The 25,511-nt window shown below is 39.6% G+C and overlaps 1 protein-coding gene across 2 annotated transcripts in view; it reads left to right on the plus strand.

The window, feature by feature from the left end:
• The window catches only part of WDR59 (WD repeat domain 59), an 80,813-nt gene that overhangs the window by 48,005 nt on the left and 7,297 nt on the right, over positions 1 to 25,511 (plus strand). Inside the window, exons 17-26 of one of the 2 annotated variants that reach the window (XM_012730749.1) lie at positions 257 to 326; positions 4,551 to 4,704; positions 8,676 to 8,732; positions 14,610 to 14,743; positions 15,739 to 15,820; positions 19,875 to 19,987; positions 21,085 to 21,235; positions 21,315 to 21,387; positions 22,878 to 23,004; positions 23,166 to 23,308. In XM_012730749.1, coding sequence (XP_012586203.1) covers positions 257 to 326; positions 4,551 to 4,704; positions 8,676 to 8,732; positions 14,610 to 14,743; positions 15,739 to 15,820; positions 19,875 to 19,987; positions 21,085 to 21,235; positions 21,315 to 21,387; positions 22,878 to 23,004; positions 23,166 to 23,308 — 1,104 coding nt within the window. The remainder of the gene's footprint in view (positions 1 to 256; positions 327 to 4,550; positions 4,705 to 8,675; positions 8,733 to 14,609; positions 14,744 to 15,738; positions 15,821 to 19,874; positions 19,988 to 21,084; positions 21,236 to 21,314; positions 21,388 to 22,877; positions 23,005 to 23,165; positions 23,309 to 25,511) is intronic. The other variant, XM_004690382.2, reaches the window with a different exon arrangement.

Here is a 25,511-nt window from a genome sequence, read left to right on the forward strand (position 1 = left end):
GTCCCCAATCTCAACAGAGAACAGGCCCCCAAGCAGAGAAATAGAAAGGACCCATGAAGACTTTAAACAACATATATCTTGTCTCACCTGAGTCCTGAATATTCTGTTCTTGCTCCCTATTAAAACCATGGTAGTCACATGTCTAATTCATCTTTCAGGTATACTGAGATAGGCAAAACATTGGCCAGTGCTGCCTTCGGACGTTCCACATCCAGCTCTTTGTTGTTGATATGCACCTGTGACGTCTCCTTTGCAGGGTACCTGGTGTACTTCACGAGGCCTATGACCATGCATCGAGCGGTGTCCCCAGCAGAACCTACTCCAAGGTAAGTCTGGGGATGCAGATGTCAGGTGCATTTGTGGGCCAGCAGTGGGCAGACACCAGGCACCACTCACCTTGTTTTCAAATAGTTTGTCCTTCCATTAGAGGATTTACTTGAATAAGATCAAGATCCTTTAAATTGCAAGATTTAAATTGCTGAGATTTCTACTGTAAGGTTACTACCAAACCACTTGTTCAAAGCTGGTGTTCAGACAAGGCAACTTCCTTTGCCTCTTTTTTTTTTTTTTTTTACTACAAAGTTTATTTTTACATCATTTTGCACATTTTTTTTCTCCATCTCGATTGTAATCCCCACGGGTTTCCCATCACCAAATCACCCCTGTGCCACCACCATAGTCCCATGCATTTCCCTCCCTTCCCCCCCCTTTGCCTCTTTTTATTTTCTTGTATTGCTAAAGTATTATTTGAGCGTTAAGTAAAACTAGAAAAATAACAAGAAAATCATTTATAGTTCTACCTCACTACTAATTTTACCAAAACATGGTTAATTTTTCAGTTAAAGTGGTATGTTGAAAAGACTTGAATAATATGGAAAGTTTTACATTGAAATATGAAAGCTCTTCTCCTTTTCCATGTTCCACGGAGAGAATCCACTGCTAACAATTTAATGTGTTCTTTCTTTTTTCTTTGAGAGACAGTCTAGTATAGTAAGTGACAATGTGGACACCAGGTTCAGAGCCAAATTGTTAGTTCCCAGTCTTGGCCTTGCTGTTCCCTGACATTAGGCAAGTTAGCTAAACTGTTCTTGAGTTTCTTTAGCTCTAACATGGGGGAAAGAGTAGCACCTAAGTCCTCTAGTTGTTGAGAAGCTAGAGGTAGTCTTGTGAAGCACTTCAAACTCTGCTGGGCACTTTGGAAGTATTCTGTATTTTGTATTATTTTTGCTTTAAAAAAATTCTGTTCACAGTTTTACTGAGATACAATTCACATAGTATTTGAGCCATTAAAATCTGTTGTTCAGTGACTTTGGTATAATTACTCATTCTTGTACCCATCACTACAGTCAATTCTAGAACGTTTGCTTTGTCTCCCCAAAAAAGAAACTTTTCCTTCCTTAGCTGTCCTCACCCCCCCACCAGTTCCCCATTCTCATAGTCCTGGGAAAACATTAATCTACTTTCTGTCTATAAATTTGGCTATTTTGTACATTTCTTATAAACGGAATAGTAAAATATAGCCCTTTGAGACTGGTTTCCTTCACCTAGGATAATGTTTTCAAGGCTCATAACCATTGTAGCAAGTATCAGTACTTAATTTCTTTTTACTATCAAATAATATTTCATCATATATATTTATACCACATTTTATTCATTCCATTGATGAGCTTTTGGGTTATTTCTACTTTTTGGCTAATATAATGCTGCTATGAACATTCATGTATAAGTTTTTGTGAGGACATAGATTTTAATTTTTCTTGGTTATACCTAGTAGCAGAGATGCTGGACCATATTGTAAAGTTGTTTTTTTTTTTTTTTTAAATCATAGCTTTATTTTTTTAGGGAAATTTTAAGATCAGAGCAAAATCAAGTGGAATTTACAGAGAATTTCCATATATTCCTTTCCCTGACCTCCTCACATAACCTCTCCCATACTACTGGTATTTCAAACTTAAATATTGTAAGTCATTTGCCATAGATCTCTGGTTCTGCAGTGGTGACCAAGATAACTGGGAAACTTTCCCCTTCTACAAATTTACTTGGCCATATTGGATGTAATACTTATGAATGAATAGTTAATCTAATAAGAAAAAAGAAGTTGAACCAAATGTATAAGCAGGTACTACCATTGTTCTAGGATTTTGCCAATATTCAGGAGTCCAGGGAGGTGAGACCTTGGCCCCCTAAGAACTGGTGCTTAAGTACTAGACCCCCCTATATTATAGTGGGCTTTATTCAAAAGATTGTACTAGAAAATAATGACCTCCTTTCTAGAGAAATAATGAATATTTGTATCTGTACCTTTTTTTGGTGTAAGATACGGATACAATTACACTTATTTATTTTTACTAAATTTTATTATCTGCATTTTGAATCCAAGAGAAAAATGTTCCCATTAGAACATTTTCCATACTAGCAGTACTTGATTGTTATATAATTTACAGGACCCAAGGTGAGATGTACACCTTGATGGGCAGCATCCAGATCAAGATAGAGAATTGCCTTCATTCTCCAAATTCCCTTATCTCTTTACAGAGTACAGAGTCGCTTTACATTTTTCTGACTTCTGTCAGTGTAGTTTAATTTTGCCTGTGTTTGAACTTTGTTAAAGTAGACTCAGGCAGCATGTTCTGTTTTATGCTTATCTTACTTTGTTCAAGTTAATGCTTCTGAAACTGACCACAGTGTTACTTGTATCAGTACTTTCATTGCATGAAAAATATTGCAATTTGTTTATTTATTCTCCTGTTGATGAATATTGGCTTTTTCTCTAACTTTGTTTTATGTTTAACTTTGTTTATGTTTCACTCCCAAGGAGTAGCTCACTGTTACTGGTGTAGAATTAATTTTATTAGAAGTTGCCTACAAGTCTGTTCAGTGATAGTCCCTGTACACTCTTGACAGCAGTGTCTCAGGGTTCTGGTTGCTCCTCATCTTCTCCAAAACTTGTTTTCAGTCTTTTCAGCTTTAGCTGGATGTGTCAAATATCAATGTGGTTTTAATCTGTATTTTCATGGCGATGGACAGATGACATTGAGCAGCTTTTGTGTGCTTATTGACCATTTGAGTATTTTTTGTGATGTGCCTGTTGAAGCATTTTGTCCATTCTGGGGGATTGTTTTTTGTTTATTTACTTGTTGGTGGCTCTTTAACTGTCTGGCTGTGGATCCTTTGCTGGGTACATGTATTGATTTTCTTCTAATCTGTGGCTTGTCTTTCCTCCTCATTAATGAAATTTTTTTAAATCAGCAGCTTTTCATTTTTAAAAATTTAATCAAGTCCAATTAAAAAATTTTATAATTAGTTCTTTTCATGTGTCTAAAATTTGACTATCCCAAGGTCAAGAAGATAGTGTTCTGTGTTTTCTTTTACATTTTATAGTTCTAAATTCCTTATTTAAGTCTACCATCAGTCTTAAAATAAATTTTATGTATGATGCAAGGTGGGAATCAGAGTTTATTTTTTTCAGTAGACATAAATAGTTGTTCCAGTGCTATTTGTGGAAAAGATTTTTCTTTTCTTATTGAATTTACACTAATATGCTTGTTGAAAAAATCAGTTGAGAATATGTTTGTAAATCTACCTGGACTCTTTTTTCCTTTGATTGATTTCACTTTTTGCCAGTAAAATACTCTTACTAAAATTTTATGTAGTAAGTCTTCAAATCTAATAATGTGAATCCTACAATACGGTCTTTCTTGTTCAGAATAGTGTTGCCTCCTCTGGTTCTTGTGCATTTCTGTAAAAAGAAGAAACTGACTATATTTTCATTGGGTTTATCTTGACTCTGTAGGTCAACTTGGAGAAAATTCACATCTTAACACTATGGAATCTTTTAAACCACTAGCATGGCTTTAGATCTTTAAATTCTCAGTGATATTTTACACTTATGCTCATTTTTTTTTTAAAGATTTATTTATTTGTGCATACAGAACTGGGGTACAGGCCAGAGGCTCAGGGGCAGTGAGAGGCTTCACCAGAGATAGAGTGGGGAACAGAACAGGCAGATCGACGAAGTACACTGCTGAGGGGAGCAGCGGGCGGGTCAGGAGAGGTCTGCCACGCCATGTGGTCACCTCCGGGGCAGGAGGGGATCGAACTCATGCGGAAGCGGCTTTAGATTCTCAGTGCAGTGCTTTAACCCGCTGCGCCACCAGGAAGGGCCTATGCTCATTTTTTAAGTTAAATTTGTCCCTACATGTTTGATATGTTATGATATTGTAAATGAAATTTTTAGAATGTTTATTTTTCTAAATGTTTGTTTCTGTTTATGTAGACATACCAGATTTTTTATAGCTTGACCTTGTATCTGAGTCCATTTATTAATTTCTAGTTATTTGTAGAGCCTTTTGAATTTTCTACGTATACAATCATAGAAGCATTCTCTACTTTTGCAGATAAAGCATTTTTTAGCTCTGAAGTTCTCTTTGGTTCTTTTTTAGTTTTCTTTTTTCCCATGTTTTCTCCACATTTTCTTCCTGGTTTCATCAAGTTCTAGGAATGTGGAGAGATTAGAGACAATATGGATAATTTTGTGTTTTCAACTCCAGATCTCTCTCGGCCTTGTCTGCTTACCACACTGGGTTGATAGCACCCATGAAGATACGCACAGAGGCCCCTGGGAACCTTCGTTTATACAGCGGCAGCCCCACTCGCAGTGAGAAAGAGCAGGTCTCCATCAGCTCCTTCTACTACAAGGAACGGGTAAGTGGAGGCCACGGCCTCTGGTAGTAGACCTTCTGCTGCATTTCTGTTCTTTGTCTCCCTGCCTGCAACACACAGCTGCTATAACCCCCTTATAGTCTTTCACTTTCATAACTCATTTGTTCAGGAAAGGCCTCTGTTCCTTCTATTTGGTTTTAACTACTGTAAATTGTATGTATGTGTGTGGAAGGGTTAGTTCTTATTCATATTTTTCACTCCCTACTCAATCCTGTCCTTTAAATAGGATAATGATAACAAACGAGTTCTCATTTATTAAGCTGATCTCCGTTCTTTCAGGTAGAATAATTTAGATTCAAGTCTCTCTTGGTATTCTGGTGTTTATCAGCAAATCAAAGGACGCTTCTGGAGCTTTGGGATCTTGATATACTTAGAAGTTCACAATTTTGAGGAGTTTTAAAGTTGATTTCCTAAAGATATCATACTTGGTTTACTAAAAATACCCTTTTGTTTGGATAGATCAGTATATACAAATTTGCCCTTATGTTTCTGGGTTCTTAAATAGTTCCTTGTTTTTAAAGTAGCTATTAGAAGTTGTTGGTGATAACAGTGTAGAAAATGTTGGCAGAGTGTAGGAATGATTCTAAGGACTTTTTCTGTGTTCTCAGATTGAGAATCTGGCTTAAACTAGATTTTAGCTGACACAATATTTAATCACAGTTACTACTGAGTTAAGTCACAAACTCAGTCCTTGGGAGTTTTTGTTGTTGCAGTTCCCCCCCACACACACCCCCTCACTAATTGAGAAAGGAATAGATTAACTACAACTAAAACTTTAAAAAAAAAATTAGTTTAAATAATAAAACAATTTCTAGCAAATGTTAAAGGTGTTGGGCTTCTCTGACTTACTAAAATAAATGACAGGAAATAGTGCCTGAGCCAGGACACCTCTTGGGCACGACCATTCAGTGGCTAGCAACGTGTTCACAGGGAACATGGTTTTTTCATTGCCTCTCTGGCCAACTCTCTATAGTTCCCTTTCTTCACATCGCTGATAGAATTCTGCCCCCACTGGCTATCACAGACTTTCAAACACCAGCACCCTCCCAAATCTTTTACATTTAAAGGCTTTAATTTATCTTTTTTTGTAAGCCAGCAGCTAAATGGTTGGATGATCTGATAGACTGAAAACTAAGGCATTTACTGATATAGTGGCCAAACAAAATGAGTAAATGTGGGACTTTTCTTTAGTGTCAGGGCCAGGCTGAGATCTTTTATTCAGAAAGACATTCTGATTTTTACTTTGGTCCATGTCATACGCTGCTTGGGCTTGGGTTGAGAAAAATAAATTGGCTAGCGCTTTTACTCTGCAGTAGTATGTGCAGCCGTGTCTGGTTAAAATGGCTCCTGATACAAGATGCAACCACTTCTGATGCCAGAGCATTGGTCAAGCCTGCATTCCTTATTTCATGTCACACTTCTTTTACTACAAGCACCATAATCATGAAGAGGGACTAAAGGTACATGGATAGTGACCTTTTATCAGAAGTAGAGGAAAGGTTGTGGTTTTTCAGTTTGGGGTAGTTTCCACTGTGCTGCTTCTCCACAGAAAAATGGGCTGTTATAATCCCCTTGGTGACATCATAAGTGGCCTTAAAAGTCTTATTTCAAATAGTGACCAAATAAAATAGAGGAAACACTTTAATTTCATATGAAGGCTTTATGTTGGTATATACAGAAAGTCCACACATTATAACCATATAATTTAGCGAGTTAACAGTCACACAGGCCAAGAAATAGACTTGGAGAGCGCTGGGGGAAGAATGGCATCTAGTGACAATTAGGTTAAATTATGTGAAATTGCTGATACTTGATCCTTTTTTTAATCTCAAAAAAAGTTTGTGTTTCAATCTAATGAAAAGGGAAAATTAATACTTACTTTGCAAGGGAAAATTAATACTTACTTTGCAATGAATCTGAAGTAGGTTTATCTCTTCTTGATGCTTTCTCAAGTCCATCCTGTTACATGGAGCAAATGGAGGGATTATGGAAATGAAATCTTCCACAGGCTATTTTATCTTCCCAGGGGATCAGGCCGTTATCCCTTGGAGAGTATTTTCTAATCCTCATGTGTCTAGTTTCACATATCAAAGACTGTCACTTCTGTTACTTTCATTCTAGGAAATATTCCATTTACTTAAGTTTTTCTGCACCTGATTCTTCATTTTCAGCCCTATTTTTTCCTCTTACATATTTTTGTTCTCTTTTAGATCTCTAACCCTGAAAATTTTAAATGAGTAAGAATAAAAGAATAGGATATTACTACATTCAGTCTACTGCATTCACAATGCAGGGATTATATGTAAAGTATTACTGAAATTACAGAAAAAATTGTACAGAACCATTGAGCATTACTGTTCGTTTCTCTTTGTGTCTTTTTTCAACCTGCTCATCTTAGGTCATAGTGTGACATTCATCTAAATGTGCTCCAGGTGGAATTCCTACATTTGCTCCTAAAATTTTTTTAAATATGAGTGACTTTTAAAACCACCAAATTCCATAGAAAGTTAGAAAGTACAGAGAGATGCTAACATTCATTTGGAAACAGGGCCAACTATTAATCGCTGATGAAGTATTGTTTATTCCATTGTAAATCAGAAGGCCCAAAAGTTAAGATAAATATTTAAATTTTGAACTTCACATATTTGCTTCAGTTTATGTTATTAAAATAGCTCTTAACTCTAAGTAAGTGGAAAGCTCTTAAAGTTAATAAAATCATTTCTGATTTCCATGAATAGTACCATGGCTCCCAGTTCCCCTCAGGCAAGCATGCTTTGGCAGGAGTTCCCTCAAGAGTGGATCTCCACGGTGTTGGCTTCCTCTTCCTCCTGTCCCTCAGGTTCTCACTTCTCTGTTCTATCACTGATGTAGTCCTGCAGCCCCAGTATCAAGACTTGATTTCCCCAATGCCTTCCAGCCACACACCAAGAAATACTTGGTAGTGAGTCTACTGAAGAGAACTCCTACTTTAGAAATGAGAATGTCCTCCTGTATGTGGAATGTGTTCTTCTCAAGGAGCAGGTAGAATCCTCTACCTTTTTCTCCACTTGTACTTGATCTCTAGCCTTGTTAGAGAACCACAAACCTTGATTGTAGTTCCTTTGGCAGAACTGTGCAGACATCAGCCTCTTTTTTTTTTTAAAGATTTATTTATTTGTTCATACAGAACTGGGGTACAGGCCAGAGGCTCAGGTGCAGCGAGAGGCTTCACCAGAGACAGAGTGGGGAGCAGAACAGGCAGATGGACGAAGTACACTGCTGAGGGGAACAGTGGGCGGGTCAGGAGAGGTCTGCCACGCCATGTGGTCACCTCCCCGGCTGACAGGGATCGAACTCATGCGGAAGTGGCTTTAGCTTCTCAGTGCTGTGCTTTAATCTGCTGCGCCACCAGGGGGGGCCTCTTTTTTTTTTTTTTAAGATATATTTATTCATACATACAGAACTGGGGTATGGACTTGAGGTGCCAGGGGTGAGAGGACTCAGGAAAGATAGAGTGGGGAGCGGAATAGGCAGATGTACTGAAATACACTGCTGAGGAGAGCAGCGGGTAGGTCAGGAGAGGTCTGCGGTGCCATGTGGGTCACATCCCTGGCCGGGGATCAAACTCCGTGCTGCAGTGGCTGCAGTACCATCATAGTGACGTGCTTTAAATCTGTTGTGCCACCAGGGAATGTCTGACATCAGCCTCCTTCTGTCTTGAAATGTGTGTCAGGGTGAAAAGCAACTACACTGAAGCTGTATTGAGACAGCTGGGAAGGAGTGAAGGATAAATCCAAATATTGCTGTGCTGAGGTTAAAATTTTTTTAGACATTTCACTCCCAGTTTTTCAGTGTATTATGGTGTCTTTTAATCCATCAGATGTGCAGGAAGCTTTTATATATTCTATATTTTCCCTTTTAATTTTCTTGGTGTTTTTCTTCCCTCCTCCGGGGTGTAACGTTTACACGTACAGATGTCTCCTCGCTCTGCCCGGCGACGTTGGTCCATACAAGCAATTAACGACTTCCCGGTACTGTGTGCTGTCCAAATGCTCTCCTTGACTAATCCTGTCTCTGCCAAAGGCCCAAGAATAAAATGCCACCTGCCTGGCTTTGAGGAACCTGAAATTTCAGGCTGGCTGGTTTTCTGGACCAGCAACAGCGAATTTTTCACTTGGGAGTCAGGCACCAAGCACTGACGTGTTCAGTCATGGGCTTTCAAATGGGGAAAACAGACCCTTACGTATTATGAATGGAGTCCTTTGAAAATGAAGCTAAAAACCAGGCTTTTTGGAAAGAACCTCAGTTGTAACCCTTTAATTCACCTGATTTCACTTGGACCACTGGTGTAATAGTACTTTCAAAAGTCTACCTATGGCTTGGCGGGGGAAGCAGAGGAAGATACAAGAGACTTCCACAATTTATCCTTGTTTTTATTGTCTTCATTTAGTTCAATGAGGGAAGCACCCATCTGCTTCATTGGCATGACGCATAAGCTAGTTTTTAATACTTGAAGAACTTTCTGGAACATATTTTTTCCTCACCATTACAATTTTGTGTTGGCAATAAAACCTCCACTTGTGGATGTTCCCTCTTCCTTTTCTTTCTTTCTTCCTCACTCCTATTGGCCATCTCCCTTCTTCTGTCTTCCTCTCCCACCCCCTTCATGTTTCAGTAGTGCCAAGGTAACCTCAGGCTGTGCAGGCAGTCTTGAGGCATTTATGTAAATTTCATTTGGTATAAAATAATACTGAGGCAATAGTAGACCTTAATTTAGCCTTTTAGTGTAAAAACCAGTTGAAATCGGGAACCCTGATTAGCAAATACCACCGCTGCCAGTTCCTTGCAGGAGGAGCTGCTAACGTGAGGGGCTTTTATCTCCTCAAAAAGCCCGTCCCGGCCAACTTTACTGCTGAATTGCCACTGAATTTCCAGAATTCTCTGCTCCTACTGCTGTTTAAATAGGAACTCACTTTAACTCACTGCCCACTCTGCTGATTATGCATTGTTCACGGGTTTGCTGCGAAGCAGTTGGTGGCTTATTCTTGGGCTGTTTTTACATTTAACCCCATTTTTTTGGCCTTGATGTTGCCTCCTATTGTAGCAGTAACACTGGTGGTACAGTTGCAAGCTGGCTATTGGTTGTCTTTCAGTGCTATTTGCACCAGTGCCTCCTTCCCTTCCTGCCTCCCTACCCTACCCCACCCCACTCCTTTCGTCCTGGTCCTCTTTTCTGTCACTCATGAACACCTCCTTGGTATGTTCAGAGGAGCTTCCTGGTGCTCATCATGTAATAATTTGTCTGTCTTGCTTTGTCTCTTTTCCCTCTACACCTGCTCATGAAGTATGTGGGGAAGAGGCATTTTCTATTGATGGGGCATTGAGAAGACCTATGAGAAATGCAGAGGCCTTTGGCCTTCCAGATATACTGATTTTACAGCACAGAAAAGTATCTGTATTTAAGCCCATCAGAGTGGGACTGGAGCAGTGCAGGAGGTTAAAGGGGCTTTTTGGCCATAGTGCCTACCTCCACCGCAGGAAGATTAGCTACACCCCAGCCTGGTGTGTCTTTGTTCTCTGCATGCTGTCTCTTGACTGTTGACAGATCAGAGACTCCTGAAACTGGCTGCAGGGCATTAAGGGAAAAAGAAATCGTGGGAAAATGTGGATGGAACCCTTTCATTGCCAAAGGATTGGAAAAAACACTCTGAAAAATTGTCCATGTTATTTAGGGTGCAACAAGGACTAAAGGCCCCAACATCTGATTTGAGATTTAGTATATCTTATTTAGGCTGCCTGGTTTTATTCAGTCCCAGATAATAATTGAATATTCACTAGACAGGATTACTGACTGATCCCTATATGTTGGAGAGGAGATACTTCATATTTAAAAACTATCAACCAACAAATATTAAAAAAGCAAAACCATCCAACAATTATTTTGTGACTCCTCAAAGATTTTTGATAATGTTCTGCAGTAAGTCCTTGCTGGATTAAATAAATGAATATTGCTCTCCCATAATTGTTTTTTATAGTTTACCCTTGGTAGCAGCTATGACTAGGGCGAGCCTGTATTGAGAATCACCTAGGCTCAAAGGCAACTTAATGAGTTCTATAAAATGCTGCTTTTATATCAGTATTGATGAGCCAGAGAAACACCCAGGAACCTGGTATTTCAAGAAGTTGACCAGGAAGTCCCAGCAACAGACCGATTTCTACAGTTTAGTGGAGGATAATTGCAAAAACTTGTCCAAACCCTCTTAAAAAATTTATTTATTTATACAGAACTGGAATTAAGCTAGAGGTGAGAGGCTTCACCAGAGACAGAGTAGGGAGCAGAACAGGCAGACTGACCAAGTACACTGCTGAGGGGAGCAGCGAGCAGGTCAGGAGAGGTCTGCCTCACCATGTGGTCACCTCTGGGGCCGGAGATTGAACTTGCACTGAAGTAGATGCGGCCAGCTTGCAGTGCTGCATCCTAATGCATTGGGCCACCAGGGAGGGCCGTCCAAACCCTCCTATCTTTACATTCTCATCAGGTATTTATTGATGGCTTCCATTGCTCCATATGACCCAGGACTGCCCACAGGGGAAAAGTTCTAAGTAGTTTTCTTCTGAATGTACTGAATCCTGTAACTCCGGAAAGGAGGCAACACTAGGTATAAGCTCTTGCGCCCGGCCTGACTTAGAGCAGCTGGTCTGAGCCTGGGTCTGAGTGGGAAGCCAGGCAGCACCTTGAGCTGCCTCTGGCACTGGTCTGCACATTGCCCCGGCTGGAGTGAGACGCAGACCCCTGTGTACTGAGGAAGCGCCTCTGAAGTGAGTCACAGTGGAGGAAGGTATGTCAGATAGTCCTCACTGCGATCAGATACTGTTCTCCTTACATGCAGAAGTGGAGTCATCTAAACATGGACAAAACAATTTACATATTTACAGTAGCTAGCTTAAGTCAACACTTTTTTTTTTCCCTTTATAAAATTATATACTTGAACACAGGTTAACAGATATGGGCTTAGCTGCCTGGCAGCCTGTGTTCATATCTTGGCTCTTACATCTGTAGCTTTGAGCAAGTCTTTCATCCTCATTTGCAAGGTGGAGACAACTACTCTCCTTCAGCCACCCTCGCAAGCTCTGACAGGGCTCACACAGTAAAATGTTCACATCAGCACCAGTGCTTTTAAGAATAAGACAAGTCTTAAATCCTAAGGAAGATGTCTGTATGCTTGGACTTGTGTCCAGGACATCTCTTATTTTCCACATATGGCCAGTCATAGGCCAGCCTCTGAGGAAATGGGTTGTTGCTCGGATCTTCCACATCCATTCCCAGATCACTCTGTTGAAGCATTTTTGACATTTTCAAATGGTCACTTTCAGTCTCCCCCTCTGCCAGCCAACCCCCCACCAGCAAAAAGGTCCAAAAGGGCCTTCCATCCATATGCAGTCTCTATTCCACACTGCCTCTAGGAAATACCTGGGTTCCCCACACTGTCTCCTACTGTAGCAGTCATTCTCCATCTCCCTCATCTTCTCACTTGTGGTGTGAAGGGTGTGAAGGGTCTTTTAAGATTATTTTAAACCAGGAAAAAGAAAAAAACTGTCAAGCCTGCTGGGAAAAACATTTTCAAATGAGCTTGTCTGTTGCAAATGAACCACTTTTGGCACATGGTTAATATAATTTCATAGGACTGCTTAGAGAGTCAGGGGATCTTGCTGGGTGTCAGTGTGTCTGAAAGCTGGTAGACCCCATCCCTCATGAGCCCTCGCTGTCTATCCACTGATCAGTTGAGTGGGGCTATCGTGAAATGCTCCATTGCTCGTGTGCTGCTCATTTTCTTGGTAAGAAGGAGCCCACGTGACTCTCTGGAACATTGCTTCAGACATCTCTGGAACAGTGCTTTAGATACCTTCCAACCAACACAGATATTTTACTCCACTCCAGGTGGCATCATTTTGGTAGAACTTTTCATTTCCCCCACACTAAATCTCATCTCAGATGACCTATTAAGTGGGACCTATGGGTGTGTCCTCTCCTAGGATTTTCTCTCACAAGTTCCTGGAAACCTGGGTGAAAATTAATGAAATGAGTTTGTGCACTTATATGCTCCCTGTTGCAGTTAACCACATTATGCTGTTCTTGACACTGTTGAGTAGATGTTCTCCACATCACCCTACCTAAAACCAGTCACACCATAGTACCTCGTGCGTGCGCAACCACATCGCTCTTCATTGCTTACACTGCCTGGCTCCAGCCCCGTCTGATGGGTTGTTTGCTTTTTACATAGTCTCCCCTTACTTAAACCCACATGAGGCTGTTCATTTTTGTGAACATGCACGCTGTTCTTTAGAAAATAGCCAGGGCTAGTAGAGATTTGAAGAGCTACCCATAATCAATTATTAATCTTCCTCATGTAATTACAGAATAATAACATTGTGTGGATAAATAGTGACTGAAATGCTTCCTGTGATCAAATGGTTTAAGGTTCCAAATTGACAGTGTAGCAAACATATTTACAAATGATGATGGGCAATTCAGATACTTCACCAAACTTCTTTAGTTATCCTACAACTGTCCTGAATTTAGTGGGTTCCATAACACTGAATCCTTCCATAGGAAGCTACGTGCATCAGGCCACTTTGGGGCGCAAATAGGGTAGCACATCAATATAGAAATGCCTCAATAGAGACAATCACTATTTATGGAAGAGCAATTGTATAACTTGTGGAAAATGAATTTATTGGTGACTGATCTAAATAATGATCTAATCTAAATTCCTGCAAGTTTGTCTATGTTCATAATAATTATAAATTTTAAATCGCACCTTTCAGTTTACATGGTGCACACACTCACCTTTTAAGTGAACTCTTGTTAACCTTGCGAGAATGGAACAACAGTACTCAGCGTGAGCCACAGTTTACAGTGAACAATGTGAGACTAAATTCACAGCAAGTAAGTAGCTAGTGCAGGATCACACTGAGCCAATTCATGTCATGGGCCCACGAAGCCAGCGTCTTCTGACTCAGAATTGTAGGCCTTTCATAATTCGTCTGTTAATAAATATGTCACTTCCCTCCTAGTTGAATTACTTTGGTTTCCCCCTTTTTTAACTTCTGACAATAAAATGAAAAAGAACACTAGTCTGTGACTGGTTATCCTTTGAAACATACCAGACATACCAGTGGGCTACCCACTACACGTTCTCCTTTTCCAGGACATCTTCTTCCCTTTCCCACATATGAGCTCCTCTGTACCCGTTTGTAGATAAGACTCTGTCTGGGGAAATCGGGTAATTGCTCAGATTTCCCAAGCTCATTCCTCAGCTTCTGCTCAAGTGTTATTGACATTCTAAAATGATCACTTCCAGAAATCATTCAGGTCTATGAGGAAAAGCAGAGTAATTCTTGAGTTGCTAGATGTCTGTCTGCTTACCGTAGGTTAAGATTTGCAGAGCCCACACTGCTGTGTCTGAATTAAATTTTCAACAAATTTTATTAAGACTGTTTGAGAAGAGAAAAATACTAATTAGTTTCAAGCAAGAACTTTGAACTTGGGACTGAACCCAACCTTAAAAGTTGCTCTTCTCCCACATTTTTGTAGTCTTTACTAACTTTTTTACCTGCTGTTCTTTCTCCCTTTATTTTTTTTAAATTCTGGCTTCAAGGTACTATTTTTGAGCACCTGCAGAATGTAGATAACCCTGTAGTAGGTGCTTATTTTCCTATTAGGATTTTGGACCAAGAACTCAATACCCTTTGTCATCTTTTTATTTCCTACAGATGCTGATTCATGTAATTGTGGGTATGATGTAGCAAAGTCTCTGCAAATTACCAGTGACCCAACCTGATGTGCTCTGCAACTGCAGGTTTGCGTTCATCAGTTCCCATTACTTATATTTTCTCATCTCCCCCAGAAATCAAGGAGATGGAAAAGTAAGCGCGAGGGATCGGACTCTGGCAATCGACCAATCAAGGCTGCGGGAAAGGTCATCATCCAGGACATCGCATGCCTTCTTCCTGTTCACAAGTCGCTAGGAGAACTCTACATGTAAGCTCAGGCTCTCATGTATGCCATCTCATCCCTTAGTCATGATTATAAAACCTTTTCTTCAGAAGTGTTTTCAGGAGATGCCCAGTGAATTAGCTGCATAGCAGATTACTATTGATTTAGTGACCTAAAACAACATGCATTTATTAACTCACCATTTCCATGGTCTGCCTTGGGGTTAGCCTCAAGTCTCACTAACATGGGCAGTAGTATCATCTCATGCTTGCTTAAGGTTTGTTTCTTTCAGGTTGTTAGCATAGTTCAGTCCCTTGCAACTATAGAAAATTCCATTATCTTGGAGACTTGCAGTCTGTCTTACTGACACCTTACCTGCTTCCTAAGGCCTCACCTGTTTAGGTCAGGCAACCCAGGAAAATCTCCCTGTTGACCAATTCAGTTGACTCACAAAGAACCTAATCATAGGAGTCATACATAACTCATCAGTATTTACTGACCTTGCCCAAGTATGTAAAAGGAAAAGTTTATACAAGATTCATGGAGCAGGGGGCAGAAATCTTGGGAACAGTCTGAATTTTGCTTTTCACACCTCATAAGTAAAACAGATAAGCAGAAGCACTCTGGCTGAGAGTATGGGGAGGTGAATGACAGCCCCCTAGGCTTGCCTGTGGCTCCTCAGCATATTACTCTTTGTAATGGAAGCTCTAGTTTTGCACATCTTTAAATTTATTTTAATTCGATTCCCAAGCCTTGGGAACTCCAAAGGAAAACTGGTTGACAAATCACTGTTCCTTGGGTCTCCATCTCCTCCTGACTCAGTGGTGAGTGATTGCATCCTTCCCAGGCGTGGTCCATTGCCCAACATAGCCCTACTTAAGCTTTTTCTCTGAGTTACCTGGAAGGACGCTTAAAGCCAGCAGGAATAACACATTACACATGGCAGCCAGAAGCAATTTTTAATCTGTTTGTTAAAGTGGAAGTCATTGATTAGGAAGTCAGACTAAAATGAAACTTCTTTATTTTCTTTTAAACTTAAGATTGAATGTGAATGATATTCAAGAAACGTGTCAGAAGAATGCAACTTCTGCCTTGCTTGTTGGAAGGAAGGATCTTGTCCAGGTATTGTCCATTCTTTTTGCTGGAGATCTGGATTTTTTTTTTTTTGAACAGGTTATTTTATAGTTGTGGCTTAGTGACATTTCACAGTGTGCCTCCTCTTCTGTAATTCTGCCCCCATTTTCTGGCCAAACTCAAGGACTAGAGCAGCTTTCAGAATCCTGTGGATGTTTTTCCTACTAGTACTTAATTGAAAATGTCCCAAAGCATTTACTGTGGTTTATTTTTTAAATCATATCTATTCTAGGACCTCAGTTTACACACCTAAATTTGGTTGTCTGTATCCTTGCCATTTGCACTCTCAGTTCTGTTTTGTTTTCACTTTTAAAAAAGCTTCATTTTGTATAGGTTTATCTATCAATACTAAAGTGTTTCTTTACCCGGGAGCATATTCACTTCTAAATCATGATATAATCTTACAAAAACCTAACTTCCCTTCAGTTTGGCAAGGACACATCACTGTATTAAAACGACAGCTGTACTGAGATATAATTGTTTTGACTTCATTGAATTAACATTTGCTAAGTGGAGGTCCGAAATGTCAGCTGATGAGCTGTGCTTCAGCAAAAGACCACAGGGGAGTTGCTACAGAGACGCCCATTACTTGCTCGTCCGGAAGGAGGGGCCACATGGGTGGCTAAGTACAGGCTACAGGTAGAGAGGAAGACAGGATCTGGGCACAGGTCAGGAGCTGGGGGTGCAGACTGTGGGGTTCTCAGGCCAAGGCTGGACTAGTCAATTCAAAATCAGTTTTATTACGCTCTGTTTGAGTAGTCTGAAAATAAGAGAGGGGCCCAGGGGAAGGACCCTGGGCAGCAGAGCAGAAACAAGAGCTAGAAAAGTCTATCAGGAAATTAGATTCACTTTTTGACTCTAGGGGTTGTTATATCAGGCATGTGTTTACACAAGGAGCTAATGGCAGTGTGAGGTTACTTGGCAAAGCAGGGTACCAGGATGGCAACACCATGGGACACTTTGGTAAATGCGATAGTAATCCATGTACTATGCCACTCAACCTTTTAAGATGTACCATTTAATGACTTTTCGTGTAGTCACTACATGGAGCTTTACAACCATCACTACAGGAAATTTTAGAATAATTCCATTACCCCAACAGATAACCCACATCCCTTAGCTGTTATCTCTAAATTTCCTCTTCAGTCCTAGACTACCACTACTTACTCTCATATCTCTGTGTACCTTCTACTCTTAGTGTGTTAGATTGACTAATGGAAATACCTAGCTATTATTTTACCAGTTTTTGTTCCTTTATATTCCTACAGATGACCCAAAGCAAAGGTCATCCCTTAATTTTTAAAAATCTCTATAATTTCCATTGCTTTCTAATAAACACTGTCAAGTTTCTGCCCCAGATTTTTAAAATTAATTTATGCACACAAGAACTAGGGTAAAGGCCAGAGGTACAGGGGGTGAGAGGATCTACCAGAAACAGAGTGGGAACAGAACAAACATGATCTACTCAACTGCACTGCCAAGGAGAACAGTGGGTGAGATAGGAGAGATCTATCATGCAGTGGCTGGCGATAGCTTGATAGTGCTAAGACTTAACCCCTTGTACCCAGCAGACCCTGCCTCAGACTTTTATTTTAAAAGATTTATTTATTTATGCATATAGAACTGGAGTACAGGCCAGAGGTGCAGGGGCTGTGAGAGGATTCACCAGAGACAGAGTGGGGAGCAGAACAGGCCAACTGACGAAGTACACTGCTGAGGGGAGCAGTGGGCAGGTCGGGAGAGGTCTGCCGCACCATGTGGGTCACCTCCAGGGCGGGGATCGAACTCATGCTAAAGTGGCTTTAGCTTCTTAGTGCTGTGCATTAACCTACTGCGCCATCAGGGAGGGCCCACAGATTTTTTTTTTCCCCACAGACTTTTTAAGGTAAAATTTAAAGTCATGAATTGAATCTATTTCTATAATGATAAACCACTTAAAATCTTAAGAAGACAAGAAATAGTAGAAACAATGTAGAACTTATAAAGAGAGGTATAGATCCAACTGGGCTCCCTATTGGTGCCAATTAGCAAATTATTTCAGATTCTCTCAGCCTCTATATTTGTAAAATAGAACCATAAAAATTATTACTTTATAGGGTTGGTAAGAAGACTAGTAAATGCAATCTTAATGCAGAGACAAGGCTCATGTTTTGAAAACATTTTGAGAGGAAAAATTATTTCCTAATGTGGTTTTCTATTTCATTTTGTTTTTAAGTTTCCAGTATTTTTCTGGCAGAGTTGATTTGGAAGGTCAGGCTCTGTGAATGAAGTGCAGTGAACCTCCCCATGGGTTCAGACCATTTTAAATCTGGGCTCCATCACTTTTTTGTTGAATGAGTCAAGGCAGCTACCCACCCAATCTTCCTATACTTCTGTTTCCTTGGTCATAAAATAAGAACAGTACTTCTAAGTTCTTATTTATATAGATATAAAATTTTCACATCTGTACCTGATAGATGGCATATACCCAAGATATGGCACAATTATTGCTGCTGTTCTTGAAGTTCCCATCTTTGGTGGGATGGTACTACATATCTGGCATGAACAGGTATGATCATATTCCTCTTTATGCCCGTGTCGAAGATGTTATGTGTACTATTTTTGCAAAGAGCTGCAGAAATAAACCTAAGTGTCAGCACTTCTGTTCAAGGCACTTAAGTGTGTATTCTACGTGGTGTTAACTGGCCTAAGTCATCAGCTAGGATGAAAACATTCTTTGCTAACTCAGAAAAACATTCTTTGCTACCTCAGAAAGCAAAGCCCCATCAATTTTTTTTCTTGACTATTCAAGTGGGTCATTGATTACAGAGATGAATTTAAACCTCAAGTTGTTTCTCATTTTAACCCATACTTGAGGATTGTTTACAGTATAATTTGATTGATTATATATGTGTGTGTGTATATTGATTATATATACATATATATATACACACTTAACGTTTCTCAGTATTTTTATTTGCTTATCCTTTTTCTTAAATTATTCACTCCTTGATTCAAAATTTGTATCTTCTTCCTTCATGTTTCTCATAGAGTATCTAGTATTATGTTTTCCACTTAGTGGGCAGACAATGATGTGTGGCTATTAAGCAACATTTTCCAAATGTAGAATCCATATTTAAAGGTATGGAGGGTGGATTGTTGGGGACTTTTTTTTTTTTTTAAGATTTATTTATTTATTTGTGCATACAGAACTGGGGTGCATGCCAGAGGCCCAGGGGCGGTGAGAGGCTTCACCAGAGACAGAGTGGGGAAAAGAACAGGCAGATTGACAAAGTACACTGCTGAGGGGAGCAGCGGGCGGGTCAGGAGAGGTCTGCCACGCCATGTGGCCACCTACAGGGCAGGTGGGAATCAAACTCATGCAGAAGCGGCTCTAGATTCTCAGTGCTGTGCTTTAACCCGCTGCGCCACCAGGGAGGGCCCATTGTTGGGGACTTTTTGATGGAATGACATATTTAGGATGTTCTAACTCTCAAAATTAATAAATCCGTGATGGACATTAGCTTTTTGCTTAAAAAGTCTAATAACACCTTGAAATTTCAGATTTGGAGATAATCCTCATATTTGGTGTGAACAAAAAGAAAACCAAGTATTTTTTGTCTTATCCTATTTTTTTTAACTCAAAGAGTATACTATAAAGACTTTTGTAAAGAAGGTGACAAAATTTTTTTTACTATTGGGACCACAAAAGGCAGGTCTTAAATCTGTCAATTCCCTAGTGAAGCAGCAGAAAAAGTCACATGAATTAGTGGTTAAACAGACAACTCATTGAAGTGATTGCTTGATACCATTTATTTTACGTTTCCCTAAGAAAAATGTTTAATCCAGTATTTCTCAAACATGACAGTGTGAATAAATCTCCTGTGATGTTTGTTAAAATACAGATTCTGATTCAGCAGATCTACAGTGGGGCCTGCAACTCTGCATTTCAGTAAGCTTTTGCAGCAAGACTCTAGGCTGAGTTTGGTGAATTGTGATTCCTTCATGGTTCTGGTTCCTGTACTCACCAGTCTGAGTTACTGTTTCTCTTTGATCTGTCCAGGTTTGGTCGCTGGCTACTGTAGCCACAGATCTGTGCCTTGGTCCAAAGTCTGACCCAGATTTGGAAACACCCTGGGCTCGACATCCATTTGGACGACAGCTGCTGGAGTCCCTGTAGGTTTTGAGAGCTAAAAGTGAGGAAAAGGAGTGATGTAAATTTTAGGTCTATTAACACTTTCAATGTTATTGTCTAAGAGAAAAACACAGAGGTCTGAGGAATGAGAGGAAGAAGTGAGACCTTTATACTTCCATGTAGAACTGACTTCTTAAAGCAGAAGAAACTCTATAATATTTATTTATAAAAGGATTTGAAGATTTAGTGTCCTTAGAGATTTATGCTTAGTCCATAAATCATATTAGTGTGAACAGAGGAGTTTGAGCTCTTGAGAATGGCAGATTTGTTTGGATGCTTTAGAATCTGGCCCCTAAGAGCAGATTAGAGAGTTGTGTGTTGATTTTCATGTTTTCCAAAGGCTTTGGTACTTTCATCCTGTTAGTATTTTATGAAAACATTAAATTTGGGTTTGAGTTATTGCACTGAAATATGCCTACTAGAATATAATATGCAAAATGATTTATCAAGCAGACAGAACCACCCATATCTCCACAATAAGGCCCTGGTACTGATGTAGAGTAGTGGAGGTTTATTTTACCTCTTGTGACATATGCTTACACTTCATGGTAACAGAGGGAACAATGCTTGTTCTAACAGCTTCACATAAGGCTCCACTAAGACAGTGAGCATGAAAACATTTTAAAAAAGACATTGCTTGGAAGAAAGCATTGATATTATCTGTCACAAAGGCAAAATCCCTCTGATCCCTGTGTCACATTGTGGCCTAGTCCTGAGAAGAGGAAAAGGGAAATGAATACCTAAAAGTAAAAATATTCCTTCTTATTTAATAGCTAATGTCCAGAATCTGTTACCTGCTCACTCTACAGTGGTAGTGTAAGATTCCCAAAGGGCTTTCACACAGCTTGCGTTCTATGAGTAAAGTATGTAGGATCTCCCAGAAAGCATTGTCCTTTTTCCTTGGAAGTGAGGAGACTGAGATCAAGTGTAGATCATGCATAGCACTTGGATGGTAATTTAGTCTGCTTAGTTCTTGGAGAAGTCTCTGACCCAGGCCCTCTGGCCCATGCCAGTTGTGAAGGTTCCCCTTCTTCTATCTGTTCTCTTGACTTTTCTTTATCCTGATCTTCTTTTTCAGGTTGGCTCATTACTGCCGACTCCGGGATGTCCAAACATTGGCTATGCTCTGCAGTGTATTTGAAGCCCAGTCTAGGCCTCAGGGAGTCCCAAATCCCTTTGGGCCCTTCCCCAGCCGATCATCCAACCTTGTGGTGTCCCACAGTCGATATGTAAGCTTCTGCTTTTTTGGCTCATGTCTGATTTTTCCTAATGGTAAACTTTCTGATGCTATTCTTGTCTGTTCTGCAGCCTAGCTTTACTTCCTCTGGTTCCTGTTCCAGCATGTCAGACCCAGGGCTCAACAGCGGTGGCTGGAACATAGGTTAGTATGGAACTGACTTACCCAAGGCTGAGTCTCTAGTACAATCTTTAGTCCATGACAGTTCTCCATACTTTTCTTGGTTCTCAGTACTCTTGAATTTAGTATCATGGGAATGCTACAGCCAGCACAGCTGGACTTTGATTTTTGAACAGGTCAGATTCTGAAAGGCCTTCATGCCTTGCTGGGTTTCTTTTTATTTCACAATCTTGAAAACTTGACAGTAGGAATCCCCACTGTTCACCACTAAAACCTAACCCATAACCTTTCTCCTTCACACTCCCCTCACACAATCATCTGTTTCTTTCCATGTACTACTTTCAGTGTAGAGAAATAAGACTGAACCTGACTCCACATGGCCATAGTGTCTGTTTAATGAATAGGTATATTTGTGTTTTCTGAATTTTTACATTTTCTTTTAAAAATCATCTTAATTTTCTTTTAATTGTTTTTTGTATCCAAATTATGTTTATCTGGATGGTTTCCCATTCATATTAATTTGGGATGCTTTTAGTGTTACTTGCATCTGAAGAAGCATCCTTCTGTGTACCTTGCTTTTCCTCCTTTAGACTGGTAGAAGACAGTGGAGCAGCTAATCCATAAAACCATAGTTTGTGTATAGCCAAACATGGTGGTGATATTATAGCATTTCACATCCATGAAGTGTTTTCTTTTCCTGAAGATAAAGGAGAACCTTTACAAGAGTCATGTTCTATGGAGATTGTCACCACTGGAAATGCTTAATCTTGAATATAAAAGTAATGCGCCGGCCCTCCCTGGTGTGCAGCGGGTTAAAGCACAGCACTAAGAAGCTAAAGCCACTTCTGCATGAGTTCTATTCCTGCCTGCCCCGGAGGTGACCACATGGCGTGGCAGACCTCTCCTGACCCGCCCGCTACTCCCCTCAGCAGTGTACTTTGTTGATCTGCCTGTTCTGCTCCCCACTCTGTCTCTCACCCTCTGCATCTCAGGCCTGTATCCCAGTTCTGTGTGAATAAATAAATAAATGTTTATTTAAAAAAAATAAAAATGCATGCCTAGTAACAAAAACAAGCAAAAATATTAGAGAAGAAAGTTAAGGCTCCTCCCACCTAGAAATGACATCTACTAATGTTCTGATCATTTTCTTCCAATCTTTGTGCTAGTGGGTAAGGATATTCTAAATATTTCTGATTTTATGCTCTATTTTTAATGTTGTCATGAACAGTCTCATGTTATTTAAAATGTCTTTTTAAGTAATGACTAATTAATATTCTACTGTATCACTAGTAGTCATTATGTGTGTAGTTATTGGCAAGTCACTTTAATAAATACCTATACAAAAAGTTAAGGCAAGGAAGCAGTTCTGTTTATTTTTATTACTAGGGTCTTCAACCTAGCCTATTTTCTTCCAGAAAATAAATTGGACACACACTGGATTGTTAAGAGTTTTAAGATGTTCCTGTCTCTTCTCTGAAAGTTCCCATTTCCCCTTCTCATTTCATTTTCTACAGCGGGAAGAGAAACAGAACATATATCTTCACCTTGGGGAGAGTCTTCACCAGAGGAAATCCGCTTTGGGAGTCTGACCTATAATGATCCTCGTGAGCGAGAACGTGACCTGCATGATAAAAATAAAAGGTAATAACCTTGATCTCCCCAGGTCCTACAGCACTTTTATAACACTTAGGTTCTCCAAATTAAGGACTTTTGCTTCAAGACAAATATACTAAGTGCCATCTGGTATGTAGGTCATTTTTTCTTAAGGGAACTAACAGGAAATCTTTTGGAATTTCATTTAGACTTCTGGACCCTGCCAACACCCAGCAATTTGATGACTTTAAGAAATGCTATGGTGAAATCCTCTATCGCTGGGGTCTGAGAGAAAAACGAGCAGAAGTGCTGAAGTTTGTTTCCTGTCCTCCTGACCCTCACAAAGGGATTGGTGAATATGACTTTCTTCCTTTTTCTATCACTGTGAAAAGTCCTATAATTTGTTTTGCTAGTACATAAGGCTTGGAATGAAATGTTTATTTTTTTTATTTAATTGAGGTTACATTGGTTTGCAACATTGTTTGTATTTTAGAAATAGGATCTCTCCCTTTGGGTGTTGTTACTACACCACCCCCACCACGTAAGTGCCTAGTGACCACCAGAATAGTTCGTTGTGCCCCCTCCCACTCCAGACACAGTTCTAGTCAGATTTCTAGGGTTTGTCATTAGTTCGGCTTTATCTAACCCTTTGTTTGGTTTGTTTATATTCTGCATACAAGTAACACCATCTAGTATTTATATCTTTCTTCTAACTTAATTCACTTAATAAAATTCCTTCTACTTTCATTCATGTTATTGCAAATGGCAAGAGTTTATCTTTTTAATAGCTGAATAATATTCTGTTGAATGTGTATACCATATCTTCACAATATACTCATCTGTTTTGGGGGTATTTAGGTTGTTTCCATGCCTTGGCAGTTTTAAATAGTGATGTAATGAATATAGCAGTATTTATTTCCCTTCAAATTAATATTCAGGTAGATACCAAAAAGTGGAATTGCTGGGTCATGTGCTAGACACATTTTTAATATTTTAAGAAGCCTCCTTACTATTTTTCCACAGGGGCTAGACCAGTCTACATTCCAACCAATAGTGTAAAAAGATTCCTTTTTCTCTACATTCTCATCAGTATTTGTTGTTTCTGGTCTTTTTCACATGGGCCATTCTCACAGTTGTAAGGTTGTATATTGTGGTTTTGTTTTGATTTGCATTTCCCTCATAAAAAAGTGATGATGAGTATTTTTTCATGTGCCTTGGCTGACCATCCAAGTTTATTTAGCTTTTCTGCCCATTTTTGGTCAGGTTATTTGTTTTCTTTTTGTTCAGTTGTATGAGCTCTTTGTAGATATTAGTTATCAGCTTGTTGTTAAATGTGACGTGCAAATATATTTTCCCATTCAATTGAGTGTCTTTTGGCTTTAGGGACAGTTTCTTTTGCTCTCATAAGTTTTTTAGTTTGATTCAGTACCATTTGTTTTTCTTGTTATTGGAGACGAATCCACAAAGACATCTCTGAAGCCTATATTGTGGCATGTTTTGCCTATGTTTTCTTTTGTGCCCTTTATGATTTGAGATCTTACATCTAAACCTTAATCCATTTTGAGTTGCTTTTTTGTAAGGTATAAGATAGTGTTCTCGTTTTATTCTTTTGCACGTGACTGTGATTTTGCCAATGCTATTTATTGAAGAGGTTTTCCTTTCTCCAATGTATTTTCCTTTTTTTTTTAATATTTTTTACATCATTTTTCATTTTGTTCATTTTTTCATCTCAGTTGTAATGGGCTTCCCACCACCAATTCGCCCATGTGCCATTACCATAGTCCAGTGTACTCTTCCCACCCCAGTTCTGATCCCTTTCCCTTCCTACCCCCATAAAATGTCTCTGGTTTATAGTTGTTCATTGTTTTCATTTTTACTCTATTACATTTGTTTCTCTCTCCCTCCGCTCCCTACCCCCATCCCTTATGCTCCTGCTATGAGTGAAACCATCTGGTATTTTTCTTTTTTCTTTCTGGCTTATTTCACTAAACGTGATCCCTTCCATCTCCATTCATGTTGCTGCAAAAGGCATGAGTTTATCCTTTTTGATTGCTGAGTATTATTTCACATGTATATGTACCACCTCTTTGTAACCCAGTCATCTGTTTTTGGACATTTGAGTTGATTCCATATCTTCCCTATTGTAAATAGTGCAACAATAAACATAGGGGTGCAGGTGTCCTTTTAAGTCAATGTTTTTGTGTCCTTTGGGTAGATACCTAGGAGTGGAATTGCTGGGTCATATGGAAGCTCTATTTTTAGCCTTTTGAGAAACTTCCAAGCAGCTTTGCATAGTGGTTATATCAGCTTGCATTCCTACTAGCAGTGCAGGAGAGTTCCTTTTTCTCCACATCCTTGCCAACATTACTTGTTGCTAGTTGTTTTAATATGTGCTATTCTCACTGGTGCGAGATGCTATCTCATTGTGGTTTTTTTTTTTTTAAAGATTTATTTATTTGTGCATACAGAGCTGGGGTACAGACCAGAGGCTCAGGGGCGGTGAGAGGCTTCACCAGAGACAGAGCGGGGAACAGAACAGGCAGAGAGCCGAAGTA

This window comes from Condylura cristata, unplaced genomic scaffold (assembly GCF_000260355.1).
Source record: "Condylura cristata isolate star-nosed mole 26May11 unplaced genomic scaffold, ConCri1.0 scaffold00028, whole genome shotgun sequence".
Lineage (NCBI taxonomy): Eukaryota > Metazoa > Chordata > Mammalia > Eulipotyphla > Talpidae > Condylura > Condylura cristata.